General features: G+C 36.4%; 1 protein-coding gene across 1 annotated transcript; it reads right to left on the bottom strand.

Annotated features, from left to right (window-relative positions):
• Positions 1 to 1,866: 1,866 nt before the first annotated feature.
• On the bottom strand, positions 1,867 to 16,929 carry LOC128011630 (E3 ubiquitin-protein ligase RNF128). The gene is made up of 7 exons (XM_052594272.1): positions 16,340 to 16,929; positions 14,951 to 15,195; positions 8,637 to 8,708; positions 7,507 to 7,589; positions 7,287 to 7,383; positions 4,322 to 4,493; positions 1,867 to 2,614 (listed from the first exon to the last, which is right to left on the bottom strand). Exons 1-7 carry the CDS (start codon positions 16,761 to 16,763, stop codon positions 2,523 to 2,525), a joined length of 1,185 nt encoding a protein of 394 aa, XP_052450232.1. The 5' UTR covers positions 16,764 to 16,929; the 3' UTR covers positions 1,867 to 2,522.
• Between the last annotated feature and the right edge of the window lie 235 nt (positions 16,930 to 17,164).

The following is a 17,164-nucleotide window of genomic DNA, read 5'->3' as shown; positions in this document are numbered from 1 at the left end:
TTATTAAACACTAGTTAGTCAATTCCACTCTAATGTAATGGGGAACGTGAGAAAGAGCGAGCTCAGCAAAAGCCTCAAGCTAGTTATCTGCACTCAACATGTTACTGTCTACACCACTGATGGCGGTTTTCACACGCGTTGTATTTAACTTTGTTTGACATTGGAGGGCAGAGCTACTGTAAATTCACACTTAGACACTCCAAATAATCTTGTTTACCATTTGCATTAAGATTATTTTATTACCACACTGGCAGATAATTTTACTTAATTTAGATCCTCCCCAAGAAACAATACTATGTATATTTGTACTTGAAATAATACAATACTTGGTAAGAAATGCATTTTTGCACTGGCATGAATGAATGAAGTATTTAAACATTGTTTGCTTTAAAAAGGGGGAGGAGATCAAAATAAACTCTTCTGCAGACCAGGGGCCTGTACTGTGGAGCTAGATTAGCTGGCTAGCCAGGTAAGTTTCAGGTAAGTTTGCACCAATCCTGGGTTTTACTGTAGGTACCACGTAAGTGGCTTGGCTTTTAGCGGCATTCATTGCCACTGTAACTTACACTCCACGGCTAACCTGCTCTGGGGCAGGTTATGTTTTGGGTTAGAGATCTCAAACTGAAGTTGGACCAATCAGATGTGAGAAAAAAAGTCTCTATTATTATATATTTTCAAATGTATAAACTAAGTTAACAAGTTCCACTTGTCACAGGACTGATAGAGTAAGATAATTTATTTTATTTGTCCTCTTTCATGTTTCATATGCCGTTTAAATTTGTCATATTCTTCAATCTCTTAACCTTTAGCAAAACCTTTAACCTTTCGTTTTAAATCTTGCTGGGTCTATCGCGAGAAGTAAATCAAATTTGTTTTGTGTTGCAAGGCTCGTGATTGGCTGTTTGCCAGTGATGTCACACATTCATGTGCACGCACTCCACAAACTCAGGATCAAAGCCTGAATTGACAAAGAAAATTGATGAACAGCATCATGGTACCAACAAAGCCATACTGGAGAGGTTTGGTTTTGTCAACTCAAAACTAATCCTGTAACTCTGAATTTGTTCAGCTACCATCATGGTACAGGCCTCAGGTTAGGTTCATAGAGTAAGTTACTATGGTAACTGACTCGGAGTACAAGTTAGCTCTCTTTCATAAACAGGCTCGACTTACCCTGCTTTCTCAGGTTTGACAAACCTCCCATTCTGAAACAGAAAATCTAGTTTGCCTCATTTCAGGGTTAACATACTCAGTTTCCACTTAACCTCCTTTCTGAAACAGGTCCCTGGAGCTCATCGGTTTCGAACATGCCAAGGCCTTTAAAAGAGATTCAGAAATAGGGATGGGAATCATAAAAAAAAAAATTAACGGTTCTTTAATTATGCAAAAGATGTGTTTACATTTTTAAAGGGTTATACGTTCAACACCTGGTTCTTAATATATATTAAAAACTCAAAAACAAAATACTGTGGCATTTTGTGGAACGCCACTGATTACAAAACAACTTGCATATCATCAACAAACCATTTCATCAGTTGCACTGGTTTAGGTCTCAAATAACCTTATTTCTTGGTGCAAGATAAAAAGACAAAAGTTAATATTTTGCGGTTCATTAAGCGTTGCAGATTAATTACAGCTCCAATTTGTATTGGGTCTTTTGATTCACTAAAAAGAACCGAATCGTAAGGTTAATTTGTTTCAAAAAGGTTAATTCGTTCAATAGTAAGGTTCATTCGTTTCATATTCTAGTTTTTTGGTTTGTTTGTTTTTATCATCGGCGGAAAAGCACATATTTGAGAATTGTTAAAGGAAACGAGCATCATAGGAAAAAATTAAATAACTGAATAAGAATAAATCACACGTGGGCAATTTCATAAAATATTTTATTTACAATGTTAATTTAAATGCAAGACTTATTCATTTGAAAGAGTAAAGAAATACTTCATCCCTTATTTAAACATTAAAATCAAAAGAACTTCATCCTTTAAAATTATCCCTATTATGTCTATGCAGTGAGTAATATACATTTGCACACATACTTAAGTGTAAGGCACAATACTTCTGAAATTTTCAATTTCCATCAAAACTGGAACAATATAATTTATTAAGCTACGAAAAGAGGGGGAAAGTACAGCCAGTCCACTGATTTACAGCAGGTGGAGCACTGTGTGTCTCTCTCTCTGTGTCTGCAAAGCTGCTCATCATTACACATAAGGCAGGCAGAGAGTCTCAAAACCTGAACAATACAACAAAGGGAATTGCACCCAGAATCAGAAATCATAATTCCCTGATTTAACCTCAGACAATTAAAATATGATCTCTGATTGATCCAGAAATCATTGTGATCACCCACAGAAAACAAAATGTCTCACACACACAGAGAGAGAGAGAGAGAGAACGTATAGGCACTTAGTCAGAAACTAATCAGAAAAGGGCTCAGCAGTGCTTTGCTAGAAGTCCTCAAATCAAAAACCCTTCATTCATCTATATGAGTGCATTATATCAGTGTTTGTTTGTGCTGCTCAGGTCCTGACTTCACTCTGGCTGTGAACCTCACCCTCGAAGGCAAGATTATCATAGTGGGGCGACACATCCAACTGCTCCTCTTGCACACCTGCAAACCAATCAGACAACAAGACTAATATCACACCATTCAAATCAGCTGACCTTATAACACTGGATCCAACAAATACCCTTTTCTATTCATTTTCTCCAATGCAGTTAAAAAAAATACAGCGTTAGTTTGCAATATTTCCATGTTTGTGCCACCAATGCCTTGTGCTTGAGGGACCAAGACCACAATTTCAGTAGTTATGTACAGAAATGTCAAAGTAACTGTTACTTGCCCTGTCCTTAACAATAATTACATAAGTACATCATGATTATTGGTGGGTATCGCTGCAAAACACCACAAATATCCTGCAAATATCACCACCATTTTTAAGACAAGCCTCAGCAAATTAAATTTTGGGCCAAATTTTTTTTTCTGGTGAAACCGATTTATAGTACTTTACCATTATGTCTGGTTATTCACCCTCACAAGTGACATGTATATGTATACTAACATGTTTTTATGACCCTAATAACATTAATGTGTGATATTCAGCACAGTCACTCTGCCTTTCTGGGGCCTGTTTCACAAAGGAGGTTAAGTGAAAACTGGGGTCTAAATTAACAGCATTTTACTTAAGTAAAATTATATGCCAGTGTGGTAATAAAAATAATCTTAATGCAAATGGAAAACAAGATTATTCTGAGTGTATATTACTAAGAGCAAATCTACTGTAGCTCCGCCCTCCATCGACACACAAGGTTAAATATGACACATGTGAATAACGGCTTCAATAGTGTAGGCAGTAATGTTTTGCGCACGGAAAACTAGCTTGTAAAAAAATGATCTAAAAGTGGAAGTAAAGTGCCTAACGTTTAGTAATGTTTAATAATGATGCAGCTATTTATAATTGTAATAAATATAATAATTTACAATCTGTTATTATTGCATCCTGTTAAAGTATAACAATACTGAGGTGCACATGGGCCTAATATGTGTCTGCCAGTATAAAGTATAACTAGCATCTAATTATTATTCACACTTGGCCTGTTGCAAAGAACTTCTACTTTTACATGGTAAAATAGAATAGATCATGATTTTCATTGTACATTTTTCTGTAAATAGCATCTACAGCTACTTGCACTTAGCCTACTGTAAATAGGATCTATCGCTAAGAAAGTATGTTAATTCCACTTAGTGTAAATAGCCGCTGCCATATTTTTCTTACTCTACTGGCAGAACATTTGTAAAATAAGAAAAATGCACTTAAAATATTATTATTAATATTATTATTTCATTTTATTTTTTGCCCATGAGATACCATAAAACGATTAGCTATTACCTCATTAATCTAACGTTCTGCCAGTTTTCACCTGTGATATTATAACACTGAGAAGAATTATATTTGTATTGAGTCTGAAGTATGCAGACGGCTTTTTGGGGGGAGCTGTTGCCATGGTGAATCATAATATCGGCGCTCCATTGATTATGGCTTTTTTATAGTTGTGGTGGACGCGCTTAACCCAGAGTCAGTCAATGTAGAGTTGATTAAACCAACTCATTTCAGCTGTTCTGTAACCGAAAACTCAAGAGTTTCCCATCTCAGGGTAAGTCAACTCAGAGTTCAAGTTTAAACTCAGAGTTGGTTGAACCTCCTTAGTGAAACGGGCCCCTGTACATTTGTATGTGAAAGGTAAGTAGTAATCACCATAAGTTAGAAGTGTGCTCCCAAATATTGGGAAAAATGCGATTGTGTGCATTATCTCATACCATTTTGTGAGCCTTCAGCAGGGCCATGGTGTTCATTTCCATGCATGGATGCATATCCAGAGGAAGCAGTCTCACTTTGTGTATGTGACACGGTTTCGCTGTGCAGGTCCTCAGAGATAGAAAAAGATCTGAAATCGTGCACCGAAATCTGTGGCTGCTCCTCTTCATCAGTCTACGAGAGAGAAATAACATTTCAGCAAATATCTGGCCAAATTTGTGCATGCATTAATTGAATGTTCAACACTGAAATCTAGAACTTTTCTCCAATTATAGACTTGGACTTGAAGGGGGAAGGAATGATATCAGCCTGCTAAATACACACTGCCAAAGGAGGAAGAACAGACTGACCTAATTCTCCTGCTTTCTGTATATGAAAGGCATGGTGACTAAGCAACAGTCCAGTTTCTGTGAGACCAATCTTTATAACAACAAATGACAGGATCCGCTAGATTTCCAGTTACTGTAATCAAGGTTCATGGTAGGACAGTCAAGATGTGGACACATCTAGGCACAGTTAAGCCCCTTTCACACTGCACGTTGGATCCGGGAAATTGCCAGAACATTGTCGGGTCACCTTCTGTGTGAAAGCAAACGCGTCCCGGGATTGATTCCAGGACTGGTCCCAGGTTGGGGACCTAGTAACATTGCAAGGTTGAGTCCCGAAAGGAGCGCTTTGTGAACAAAAGCCAGAACTAATACCATAAAGCATGTCGTAGTGATGACGCATGTTATCAAGCAACTGTTTTACCAGGCAGATCAACGTTCGCGACAAAAAAATATAAATAATAATAATAAAATAATAAAGACTTGTGCAAACAGTAATGAAGCAGAGATCAGTTAACTCCTCACTTTCAACGCGTTTTCGACTCGTACATTACACATCACATTCTGATGTCACGTGTCTTTGCGGGACCTTTATGGGTTGTGTAAGAATGAACGCGCATATTCCGGGTAATCATTGGCAGTGTGAAAGAGGCAAAATCTAGCGACCAGGGAACAACTGCTGTGACACATTACCCGTGTATTTTCAGGAATCAGACCTCTTATAACAGGTACACTGCTTTTGTCACCTTGGGTCAAGGAGATTCTTGCTCAGGCAGAACAAAGGTAAGGTCCCAAGGTGCAAGAAACACAGTGGGAGATGCTCTAGTGTTCAGAACAGTCTATCCCTAGGGTATCAACCCAGTCTTTCTAGTATACTGCCAGCCAATATCCAGTCCTTATAGGACGAGCTGCCTTATATTAGGCCCGAGATTAAATGCCAGCAGGGCAATAGAGACGGCAACAATTTCTGCCTGACTGACAGATGAAACATTCATTCTTTTCTCACTGCAAACACAGAACATCTTAAAGTAGTAAAAAGATGCGTTTTATGGTTAAAAACAAAAATGAAATTTTATTTATATCCCTGCTTGTGGAAGTTAATGAGGCATCCATCAAAAGCATCCTTTCCAGCTCTACCTGGAATGGGAGCAGGATCAAAGAAACATATAAAGGACAGTAAGGGCAACAGAATGTAACACCATAGGTGTGCTGCCCAATCTGTCAGATATTTTCTCCAAAGTCAGCATGACTAAGCATCCCAGTTATGTCTCACTGCAGCAGAAAGCCAAATACCACCATAGCCCATTAAAAGTAGCAATGTTTCTTAGTACAATACAATACAATACAGTAATTGCATAGCTGTGTAAAATGTGTGAATTTATATTGTCACAATAATATACACTATCACAAAAAAAAGTTTGGGGTCAGTAATATATATTTGTTTGTTGTTTTTAAAGTACAATTTAAAGTAATTGTTTTCTATTTCATACAATGTAATTGACTACTGTGATGGTAAAGCTGAATTTTCAGTATCATTACCCCAGTCTTCAGTGTCACGTGATCCTTCAGAAATCAATCTAAAATGCTGATTTGGTGCTAAAGAAATATTTCTTATTATTAATGTTGAACTAAAACAGTTGTACCACCTAATATTTTTTCGTGAACCATTGATCAATAGAAAGTTCAAAAGAACAACATTTATGTGACGTAGAAAGCTTATGCAACATGAAATATGTATTTACGGTCACTTTTAATCATTTTAATTGCATCTTTGCTGAATAAAAGTATTTTAACAAAATAAATCTTACTGAGGCCAAACTACCAAATGGTAGTGTAAATTCTGCCATGTCATTTTTCTAAATGCTTATGTAGTTTCAGGAAAAAACATTTTACTGCCTCAGTTGAACATGTGCCAAACAAACTTTGAGCTGAGGAGTGTCACTGCTGATGATGCTCCATCTACCTTCACTCACAGGCACAATAAATACCTTCATCCATGAAGGTGACCAAAGACCAAAGAACACAATGTCTCTCCCAGCAGCAATATTAGTCAACACAAACATAAACTGCTGTTCCTGTCACACTCTGCATGACTCAGAACTCAAATGCTCTATACACATGACATGTCTCACATGGAACCAGGATTTCACCAAAGCTTTTGAATGTCTGTTCCTCTTTTCCTACCACATGAGGAAGAGAGAGAATTTGGCCTTGTCTCCTTATCCTTTGGAAATATTAATACTTAGTAATGTTATGTTCTTTATTTTGAATTTTTTTTTTATAAATTTGTATCCCCATGCTAACATGTTAAACTGAAACAGAGAAGAGGAAATTTTTGTTTGTATTTCAGCTGTTCAGAAGTGAGATCTTTTTATTGTTTAACTGTGTTAACATCAAGACTGTGTCCGAAACCTGAAGAATTATGCCTTCTCATTATACAAAATGCAGCAAGGCACTTTTTTTTTCTTTTTTTTTTTTTTTTACTTTTGCAGCACATTGAGCTTTCTTGGCCCCTGTATTTTAACTATTTCAACTTGATTCAGTGTCTCACATAAACGTACAGAACTGAAAAAGACTACAGATTAATTAGCCAGCTTTATGAAGTGGAACGCTGGACTCCACTCTTCGTGTGAACACTCACCTCAACTCCAAGGGCTTTAAGAATGTCACACTTGCACATTGGGCAGGTTCTGTGGTCCAGTAGCCATGGCTCTATGCAAGATTTATGGAAGAAATGACTGCAAATACAAAAACACAACCGTACAGCAAAATTAAGACCACAAAGACAGGAACAATTCGGATTTATGGTGAAAACAATGATTGAGGGAGAACAGAACGGAGTGAAAGACAGAGAGACATACTTGCATGTGAGAACTGATAGTACATCTCCTGGTTTATACAACTCAATACACACTGCACAGGCATCAGCATCAGGGCCAGTCTCCTGTAAAACAAAAAAATACACACACTGTAAAATCATCATCTGCTGGAAAGCATCAAAACACTGTTCAAACTGAAGGTTCTTCAAGTTTGGGTAAATCTGTAGTTATCCTGCTGATATTAAACTATTAAAAAATTATTTTACACACACACACACACACATATATATACACACACATAACACATACAAATTTCACAATTAGATTTGATTTTCCAGTGGAAAAATTAAAATAAAAATCTCAACTAATGCTGTAAAATTTAGTCAACATATGGAAGGTTGAAATTTGCTGATTTGTATGCAAACACTTAAAATATACTCAAAGTTATAATACTTTCTTTAACTTTAAATTATATAATTATATTTCTGCTCCAAATTGTTTTTTGAAACATTTAAATGCTGGTTGTCACAAAAATTTGGCAGATTTTTTCAAACAAATAAAACATTGAAGAACCGTAAAAATTATAATGAATACGTTATATGGTGTGATTATAATTAATATGTTATATGGTGCTTATTTAGCAAAAATGCTACTTTCTAGAGTTCTTTTTTTTAGCTGACTAATAAGTTCATGGACTCAAATACTTTTTTTGTGGTTAAATGTGACGTTACAAGCTACTGTCATCTTTCTGCAGTTGAAACACTGATTGGATGATTACGTGAGACAGGATACAGATTTCAGTAAGTTGTGCTCTTTATTTGAACATGGCCTCAGATGTTCATTAATGTTTATTTCATGCTGTAACTGCTTTTAAAGCAGAGGAGATGAACAGTTCACAGCGATCTGTCACCCCATATTAAACAGCACCAAAATGGTATTTAATATTTGAATATAGTAATAAAATGGACAGAATTAGAAATCTGAGATTGGGATTTATGAATCGGTATCGTTTCATTAAAATGAGAATCGATAAAAATTGAGAAATCCAAATTTTTTACATGTCCCTAATATAAATATAAAACAACACAAAGCCACAGATCAGAACACACAAATATCAAAAGAAGGTAATTTGTCTGTATTTACATGTGGACACACAAAAAGTTCTGATGTACCTGATCCCCTTGTCTCAATGTGCGGACCTGCAGCTGGCCAATCGCCTTCTTCGCTTCAGCCTTCAACTTTTTCTGAAAAAGAGAAGAGACCAGAACAGGTTTTTCAGGAAGTGCATGAATAGTTTAGAACTGTAACGCGAGTATCAACACAAAGTGTGCTCAGGTGTGTTTGCTCTGCCACACAAACACCTACAACAAAGAACATTTCAGATAAGGACTAAGTAAATATAAAGAGAAATTTAAATTGAAATGTTACAAAAAAGAATGTTATCCCACAGTAAGTGAATGCTGATTCATTCACACATATAGTCGCCGCAACAAGAATGCAGACACTGGAGACACACTTAATGTATGAATGTCAATAAATTAGATAAAAAAAGATTAAAAACAGAAAAAGAACTTCAAGCTAAACCACATTCACACATACAAAAGAGATGACTCAATCCAGATTAAAAACTTTCACAGTCCAGACAGAAGAAGAAAGTTGATTGCTGGTTGGGTTTCGTAATGAAACACTTATGCTTATGAAACTGGGGCAAGATTTTCCTGTTATCCAAGAAATTTCCAATAAGAAAGATCACAAAAACTCTTCTCTTTTTTATGAAGTCCATCTCTCATTTCTGAACTTTCAAATAAAGCATTGTGTTTATTAAAACAGGGCAGCAGTTATCGAATTTCAATAGACATGTTGTATTCGACCTCACAAAATACTTAGCAATGAATGGAAAAGGTTTATATAACAGGCATAGACATCCCTGCCTGGCTCAAGTAACTCACCCCAGAGATGCACACATTAAACTCTTCAGTGTGTGTGTGTGTGTGTGTGTGTGTGTGTACAAGCATGAGTTCACAGACTAAACAGCAGGCCTTCTCAACCCGGTGTGTGTTTTCCACAGGGAGACAGTACTGGCACAAAGTAATATGAATCCTCTATTGAAAGAATTACTATTGAACTGAAACTAAATCCACAATATGTTACATGTTAAACTTCCTCTCAAAAGTTGTGAGAAATTAACACCAATTAAATGCCAGAGGTGGAAAGTAACGAATTACATTTACTCGCGTGACTGTAACTGAGTAACTTTTTTGTGTACTTCTACTTTTTAAAGTAGTTTTTAAAATCTTTAATAGTACTTTAACTTAGGGATATTTAGTTTGAAGGGTTGTACTGTTGTACAAAACACAATGAGTAAAAAAAAAAGATATATATAGCTGACCCAGCTGAAAACAAAACCCTGTTGTATTCTGCTGAGTGCTGCAGTTGAATTTGAAGGAAATGAAGTGAAGCCCTGGTCATATTTAAGCTCTATAATTCAGTGTAAGTTGTGTTTGCCTAGAAAGACCAAACTACTAGTTTATAAAATCTCGATATCAACCCTTTGCAAGCATGTAGAGGTCAGGTAAACACTTGCATCGTTGCACTGGTGGTTAAAATTAAGCTTTGATAGTTTGGCAAAAGGTTTTGCACAAATTACCCAAAAAAGACAGTGGTGCAGGGTGTGTGATATTTATCATCTGTAATATCGTAATTGCTATTTTAACGATGTGTAGCGTTGACATGATCAATATTTTGCCAAAAACCAAACAAAACCCTACTGTGCCGTGAAGTCTAGTACTTTAGATTAGACTAGTGCCTGCGCATTTAGAGTGCATACTTTCACAGCGTGATTCAGTCTGTTAAAATGCATTTAGAATGATCAATTGAAGATATAGGGGCAGGGGGAAAAAAATTATATATATCTCTTTATATCATTTCATATAGTAGCTAAATCAATATCACACGAAGACTGCTGTTTTTGCCTTCATGAGGCATCTGCATAATACAGATTTTTTTTTTTTTTACAACAGTTCAATAAACAAGAAGTTAAGAGACTTGCGTTTTAGACACCATTTTGACCGTTTTTGCTCTATTTCGACAACAAAAATAATTCCAAACACCCCCACCATTGCACAGTTTTGCCTCTCTCCACAATGACAGTGTTTCAATCCTGAATGAATCACCAGTTTAAATGATTCGGTTCAATCGCAATGACTCACTTATTAACAGTGACTTTCTGACACATACTGGCTGTTTTAATTGCACATTTAAAGTATCTTCTGATTTTATTAAAAAAAATATATATATTATTTCATTTTATGTCTTATATATCAAAACATTATTTCTGCATTTGTAACTGCAGGCTAAATGCTTTAATGTCCTGCATTAAACCGTTGGTAAATACACTGAAATCCCACTTCCGATTAAGCTTCTGTTTCTGTTTTTGTTGATACCGATTACATTTTTTATTCTAAATAACTGTTTCCTTTCATTAAAAACAACAGGTTTGAGATTTAAAGGCATATCCCAGGGGTGTCAACGTTCCCGGACGGCCATGATTAGCTCTTTCCACCTCTGTTAAATGCAGGTATTTTTTGCAAAGTGGCAATTAATGCGTCTAAACTACTAGCCACTGTGGTGGCTGACATCACATCTGACAAAAACACTGTAGCTTAAGATGCAGGTGAAGAAACACATTTAAACTTTTCTGGATGAACCGACAAAAACATAACCAATGTGAATGTCTCACAACTACATGTGACTATGGAATGAATAAATAAATAGAAGCATAGTAAAATCTGAAATTCACCCTGCAGTCAAAACTTGAAGGCAACTGGAATTTCAATGAAGAGGAAAAAAATAAAAAATAAAATAAAATCTGAAAGAGTTTATACTGAAGCAGTTAATAATCAAAGTTGAATGTCTATATGGCCCTATTATTGTTTAAAATAAGAAACAAGTATTTTAAAATACACGCCCGTGGCTCTTAATTTCTTTTTATTAAATTCACCAGCTGTTAACTGATGTTTACTGTTCATTTTTTAGAAATTTCAATAGCATTTGTATAAAAACTATGTAAAAAATAATATAAAAATAATAATAATTGAGTATATCGAATTTAATCGAGAGCTTGTGTATCGGAATGGAATCGGGACATCTGAATCAATACCCAGCCCCAGCTATGAGGGATAAATTTAGTCTTCACAATGGCACAAATTGAATAAAGGGTCATGTAATTTCCACAACTCACACGTTTCACAACTGTTCTATGGAAAGTTTTAAGAAAGATGTTTCATCAGCTGAACAAGCGTTGTGTTGTTAAACAGCACAAACCACTTAACACACTTCTTCTATACCTCATTTTCACTCCTGTCAAAAATCAAATACAGCGCTATCCTGAATAAGGTCCATGCATTTATGCAAGACCACAAAAAAGTCCTAGTGAGGAAATACATATCATACTAATGCCCAACAATGGAGACAATGTCAAATACCAACAAAATCATGCTAATAAACTGTCTCGAAAGCTATTTGTTTGTCTGTCAATGCTTCACAAATTGACGTTGGATGGTTCACCAGCAGCAAAACATAAATCTGAAACTCTGTTTGTAGTTTAAAGCATACAATGGTTAGTACATAAGCTAGAGCAGAAGTAAAACACATAAAAGAAGGACGAAATTTGATTTCACTTTCTTTTTTTATAATATGAGTTAACAGGAATTGCCTTTATGATTGTAAATTAATTTGACAGCTGTGTCTTAGAGGTTGTAAAAGTCTCAGCAGATCAGGGAGAAGGTTGGCAGCCCGTAGAGGAACAGAGAGGGTGAAGGTTCTGGAAAATGACTTTGTACCTCATTGTGAAGGAAGCACAGTGGTTGCATTTGCTAGCTGTAAATGGTGGGAGGGAACATACACTTAGTGTTCACTTCCAATGGTAGTCCTAATGGCCAACATTAAAGCACTGGCGTGACACAAAGAGGAATGCAACATGGACCCTCTGTGGTAGACTGTTTTGTTGCTGCAGAGGCTTGTTCTGCCCACATTCTATACAATTTTATCAACTCAGCAAAAAGTCCAAAAAAATATTAAAAAAACATGGCGCTCATTCACAGTAATGATTGCTGTGACTGAATGTTTGATTGATCAAAGATGCGCCGATAGCTTCATGGGCAGCGTGCTGACATATACAGTATAGCTCTGTTGTGCTATGGGACGACCCAGCTCTCAGACCTTTCCTAATCCTGCCCCCCTCTCTCTCCCTCTTTACTTCCTGTCTACTCACTGTCCTATCATAATAAAGGCAAAAAAGCCACACAAAAAAAGAGCTGTTCTTAGAGAAGCACCCATGTGTCATCGATGCCCGAGAGACATTTACCAATTTCTAGTTAATATTTCTAGACCTGTCTGCAAACCAGGTTTTGTAGTGTGAAATGAGTTTTGACTGTAAATGACACACAGTAATGACAGACGGTTGTATAGTGTTGAAAAAAGGCAATCTGACAACTTTGAAAGTTGTGTTGTTTATGGGCAACATTGGTTGTGTATGCTGGAAGGCAGGACAATAGTGCGTGACAGCAGTATTGCAATGACAAGAGCTCAGACAAGAAGATGAGCAGCATACTAAGAAAGGAAGGTCTAGTTTCCTGATGTTACAAAGCAAAAACCACGTATTAACCAAGCTCAAAATTGGCCTGAAATGCATCTTGTAAACCACTTACATTCCTTTTCTTCTTTCTTTCTTCTTTTTCCTTTAGCAAAATAACAAACAACTGGTACTTTTTGAGCACAGTAATGCCATTTGGTTTTCATATGCTTATATAATTCATGGTATTTCTTCATCAGTAGCAGCCGAAAAAAATTGAGTGTGTGTGTCAACAGTGGAACAGGTTGTGTTTTTAGTAAAATTTTATCCAAAAATCTAACTTTTTCTAGATACTAAACTCAGACCTAATGCCACCTTAGAACCAAACTCATTCACATACAGTGATGACATTAGGGCTGAAAAAATGAATGATCTCAGAACCCAGTAATGTGAAACCTGATCAACCAGTTAGAAGTATTTGTGTTTTGAAATCCAGTAACACTCTTAAATAGTCATGTTTATATAATCACTTGTAGGGCAGACGAACTACTGCCAGTATAAATGAGGAACTGAAGACAATTTCCTTTGTGTTCATGTTTTATCCGTGAATGACACCTGTTACAATAATGACACCGAAAGTCTTATCACAACAATGTTATATAATAAACAAGTTCAAATGAGGTGCAAGTACACTGGTGAAAACCTAATTAATAACAGACCACAATATGGTTGGAAGCAACTGGGTCTAAAAGCTTTGGCTTATGAATATATCAATGTCTCTGTGAGTTATTACAACATCACATTATATAGAACTAGATTTTTCTTGTCCACCATGCCAATTTTTAAACCATATTAAAAGTCATTTTTTCTCAGTTCCAGTGTCGGTGTAATAACGCCATATGGCATTTAAATGTGGTTGTCACTCTTTGGTTACCGAAAAATTGCAGTTACATGGCAACTGATATGATATTAAAGTGTAAAACTTTATATAATTGTACAAAACCCAAGAAACAGTAACTAGTGTTTGCTTGGGATCACTAAGACTTTTAAATGTAGTTTATGCTCACAAAGGCTGCATTTACTTGAAAAAAAAAACACAATAAAAACAGTAATACTGTGAAATATTATTACAATTTGAAATAACTGCTTTCCATTTTAACATTTTAAAAAGTAATTTATTCCTGTGATGGAAAAGCTGAATTTTCAGCAGCCATTTCTTCAGGCTTTGTGTTCTTTTAGAAATCATTTGAATATGCTGATTTGGAGTACAAGAGACATTTCTTATTAAATTGACCAATATTAAAAGACAGTTTTGCTGCTTAATATTTTTGTGGAAACCGTGATGCATTTTTAAAAGATTCATTAATTAATAGAAATAGAAAAAGAACAGTGTCTATCTGAAGTAAAAAATCTTTGCAACATTATAAATGCTGTGCTGTAATTTTGATCAATTTAATGCATCCTTGCCGAATAAAAGTATTAATTTCTTTCAGAAAATCCTACTGACCACCCTGATAATGGCAGTGTACGTCTGACAGTTTAATACACTTCCCTATACAATAAATTTACAAAAGGAAGCCATGATTTATTTATGCAAAAACATTGTTACTTCAATTAACACTGCTAGTTATCAGTATTTAGATTTTTAGATTTTGGAGATATTCAAATAGTTGTAACTCAGCCAAATATTGTCCTATCCTAACAAACAATACATCAAAGGAAATATTATTTATTCAACTTTCATGTATACATTAAAAAGTCTATGGTCTATAAGGAAGTTAATACGGTTTTATTGCATTGTAATTATTGACATAATGTGATTTTGAGTGAAACCGTGGTTACCACAGTACATTATCAGGATTGCTGTTTAAAGCCCATCAAATCAGAGCCATCTACACAGATGTAGAGCTGTACCTGTTTGCTGTTCTGCTGTCTGAGGCTGTTCAGTCTCCGTGCAGTGTAGATGATGAAGTATCCAACAGTAGCCGCAGTAACGATGAAGAAGGAGATGGAGACAAAAAACACGGAATAGTGACTTAACCAGAGACCATGCTGCTTCCCAACCTCTATTGCTATGGAAACAGCCACGCCCTGTTCTAGCAGCTGGACCAGCTCCATCCCACGAAAGTCGCCAATCATGACCGCAACGATGCTTGTGCCTGGAAACACACAGATAATGCTGAAAACATGGGCAACACGCATGCACAAACCAAAAGACACACCATAGCACTCAGCAACCTGATGGTTGACACGTCGAAACGTCAGCGTCAAATATCAAAACATCAGCAAACATGCAACTTTACATGTGTTTACTCATTCGTTTTAAATTAATTGAGAGGAAATGAAGCAAACTTGTGTGATGCACAAGACACTTGATTCTTAAGCAGTGGTGAAGGACAGAGTTTGTTTAAGGAGATGTGAGTTCTGAATTCTTACATTTTTTACTCCAAATGATGGAAAAATGACTTGTTTGCATGAGCATGACAAGAAATATAATAAACAATTTCACAATCTACCAGGGCTATTATAGTTACCTAGCCATGAAAACACATTTAGTTAAATAACAAACTAAAATAACTTTAGTTATTTGACAAGGCAACGGTCATCATTTTCATTTAGTTTAACTTTATGTATTAAAATGATTAAAATATAAATGATACATTATAATTATTAAATTATAAATGAACCATATATACATATTTAAAAAATAAACATGACAGAAAGTCATAACTAAATCACTAGAATGTTTTTTATATATTAACTAAAACTTTAAAGAAAAAATAAAATACAAGTTAACTCAAAATATTAAAAAGTACTGTAATAATATATCAATGTTGGTAAAACAGCACCGCAAATAACCCCTTTACGTCTAACGTTACACACACGAACACCCTTTCGTTTTATGACTTGACACAATGTGATAAAACGCGTTTATTACAGTCATCTGAAATGTCTTCGGGAAATTGAGTCATAACGCAGTGAGTTTCTGTCTCTGATGCTCCTTAAGTGGATTTGTGCTTTAAAAACCAGATCGCAGCAGCTCTAAATGTGGTTCTAGTCCAGTTTCTTGGACAGGCCAGAGCAGACTCGGAGTGTGCGCTCTTCTCCTGTCAGCTGTCAAGTTTACACAACTTACACAACACACCGCCCGGGTTAGAGTGCAACTGGAAACTAATAGAGATCAGAATTGATCAGAATTAAGAGAGACACGGCAACACTTGCATATATTAAAACCTATCCTTGACCCCGTCTGAAAATGTTCAGCACCTCATCTTATCGTAATGAACCCGTTGGATCACCTACCTGGGTGGGACATCTGAATGACTCGATTTTCTGTCCCGTAGTCGTTGAAAATGATAGCAGCGGCAGCTCCGTTCATGGCCGCGACGTTAATTTTATCGGTAAAAGTGCATCCGTTTCCGCGCTGGATTAAAGCGATCCAGCCCCTGGAGTCGCTCGGTCGGCGATAAACGGTGTCATCGTCACATCCGTGGATTGGATCGGCTAAATACACACTCCCCGCTACATAAGTTTGGGGAGAGTCTTGCCCATACAACCCCATCTCCTCTCGAAGCCAGGTGGTTTGGTTTGTTTTAGGGGTTGTATATGAAATGTTCAGGTATGCAGTGCACAGGTAACTGGCCTGCGCCAAACGCACACTCGATACCTGGAAAACAGATGCCACCAGCAGCCACGAAAACACATCCCGACTCGCAAGAAGCCCCATATTCGGCACTCCAGCCCTGTCGCTGCTCTCTTTGGTTCAGTTCAAAGCACACCTTGAAACAAATTTGGTTTGAAAATTATCAAAAAATGTTCCTGCAAACTCACGGAATCGATATCTCCCTACTGAGCGCCTACAGGTGTTTTATTAGTAACGCGAACTGAGTAGAAACTCTACCTCGCAGAGGTCAGTGCGCCCGGAGCCACGCCCACTCCTTTCTTAAAGCAACACACGCTGTTTTTCTTGTTTCACCCATGTTCTCGCAAAGTGGCTGAATTAGTTTATTCAGGGCGGGGAGTAAGAAGTACAGAATTCTGTTCAATTATAAGTACAGACACTACGCACAAATCTCAGTGATATATTACGCCTAAATGTTACTCCACACAAGGGGCGTCGTTTTAGCA

Source organism: Carassius gibelio, chromosome A5 (genome assembly GCF_023724105.1).
Source record: "Carassius gibelio isolate Cgi1373 ecotype wild population from Czech Republic chromosome A5, carGib1.2-hapl.c, whole genome shotgun sequence".
Classification (NCBI taxonomy): domain Eukaryota; kingdom Metazoa; phylum Chordata; class Actinopteri; order Cypriniformes; family Cyprinidae; genus Carassius; species Carassius gibelio.
The sequence above is the reverse complement of the archived record's forward strand: the minus strand, read 5'-3'. Positions and strand labels throughout refer to the sequence as shown.

What these genes read in the sequence shown, in the direction of transcription:
- LOC128011630 (XM_052594272.1), bottom strand. Translation starts at nt 16,763, where the DNA reads ATGGGGCTTCTTGCGAGTCGGGATGTGTTTTCGTGGCTGCTGGTGGCA. An exon ending in CATTCAGATGTCCCACCCAG is followed by an intron (nt 15,196 to 16,339) that starts GTAGGTGATCCA and finishes GTGTGTTTCCAG; the next exon opens with GCACAAGCATCGTTGCGGTC. An exon ending in TGCTGAAGGCTCACAAAATG is followed by an intron (nt 2,615 to 4,321) that starts GTATGAGATAAT and finishes ATTGGTTTGCAG; the next exon opens with GTGTGCAAGAGGAGCAGTTG.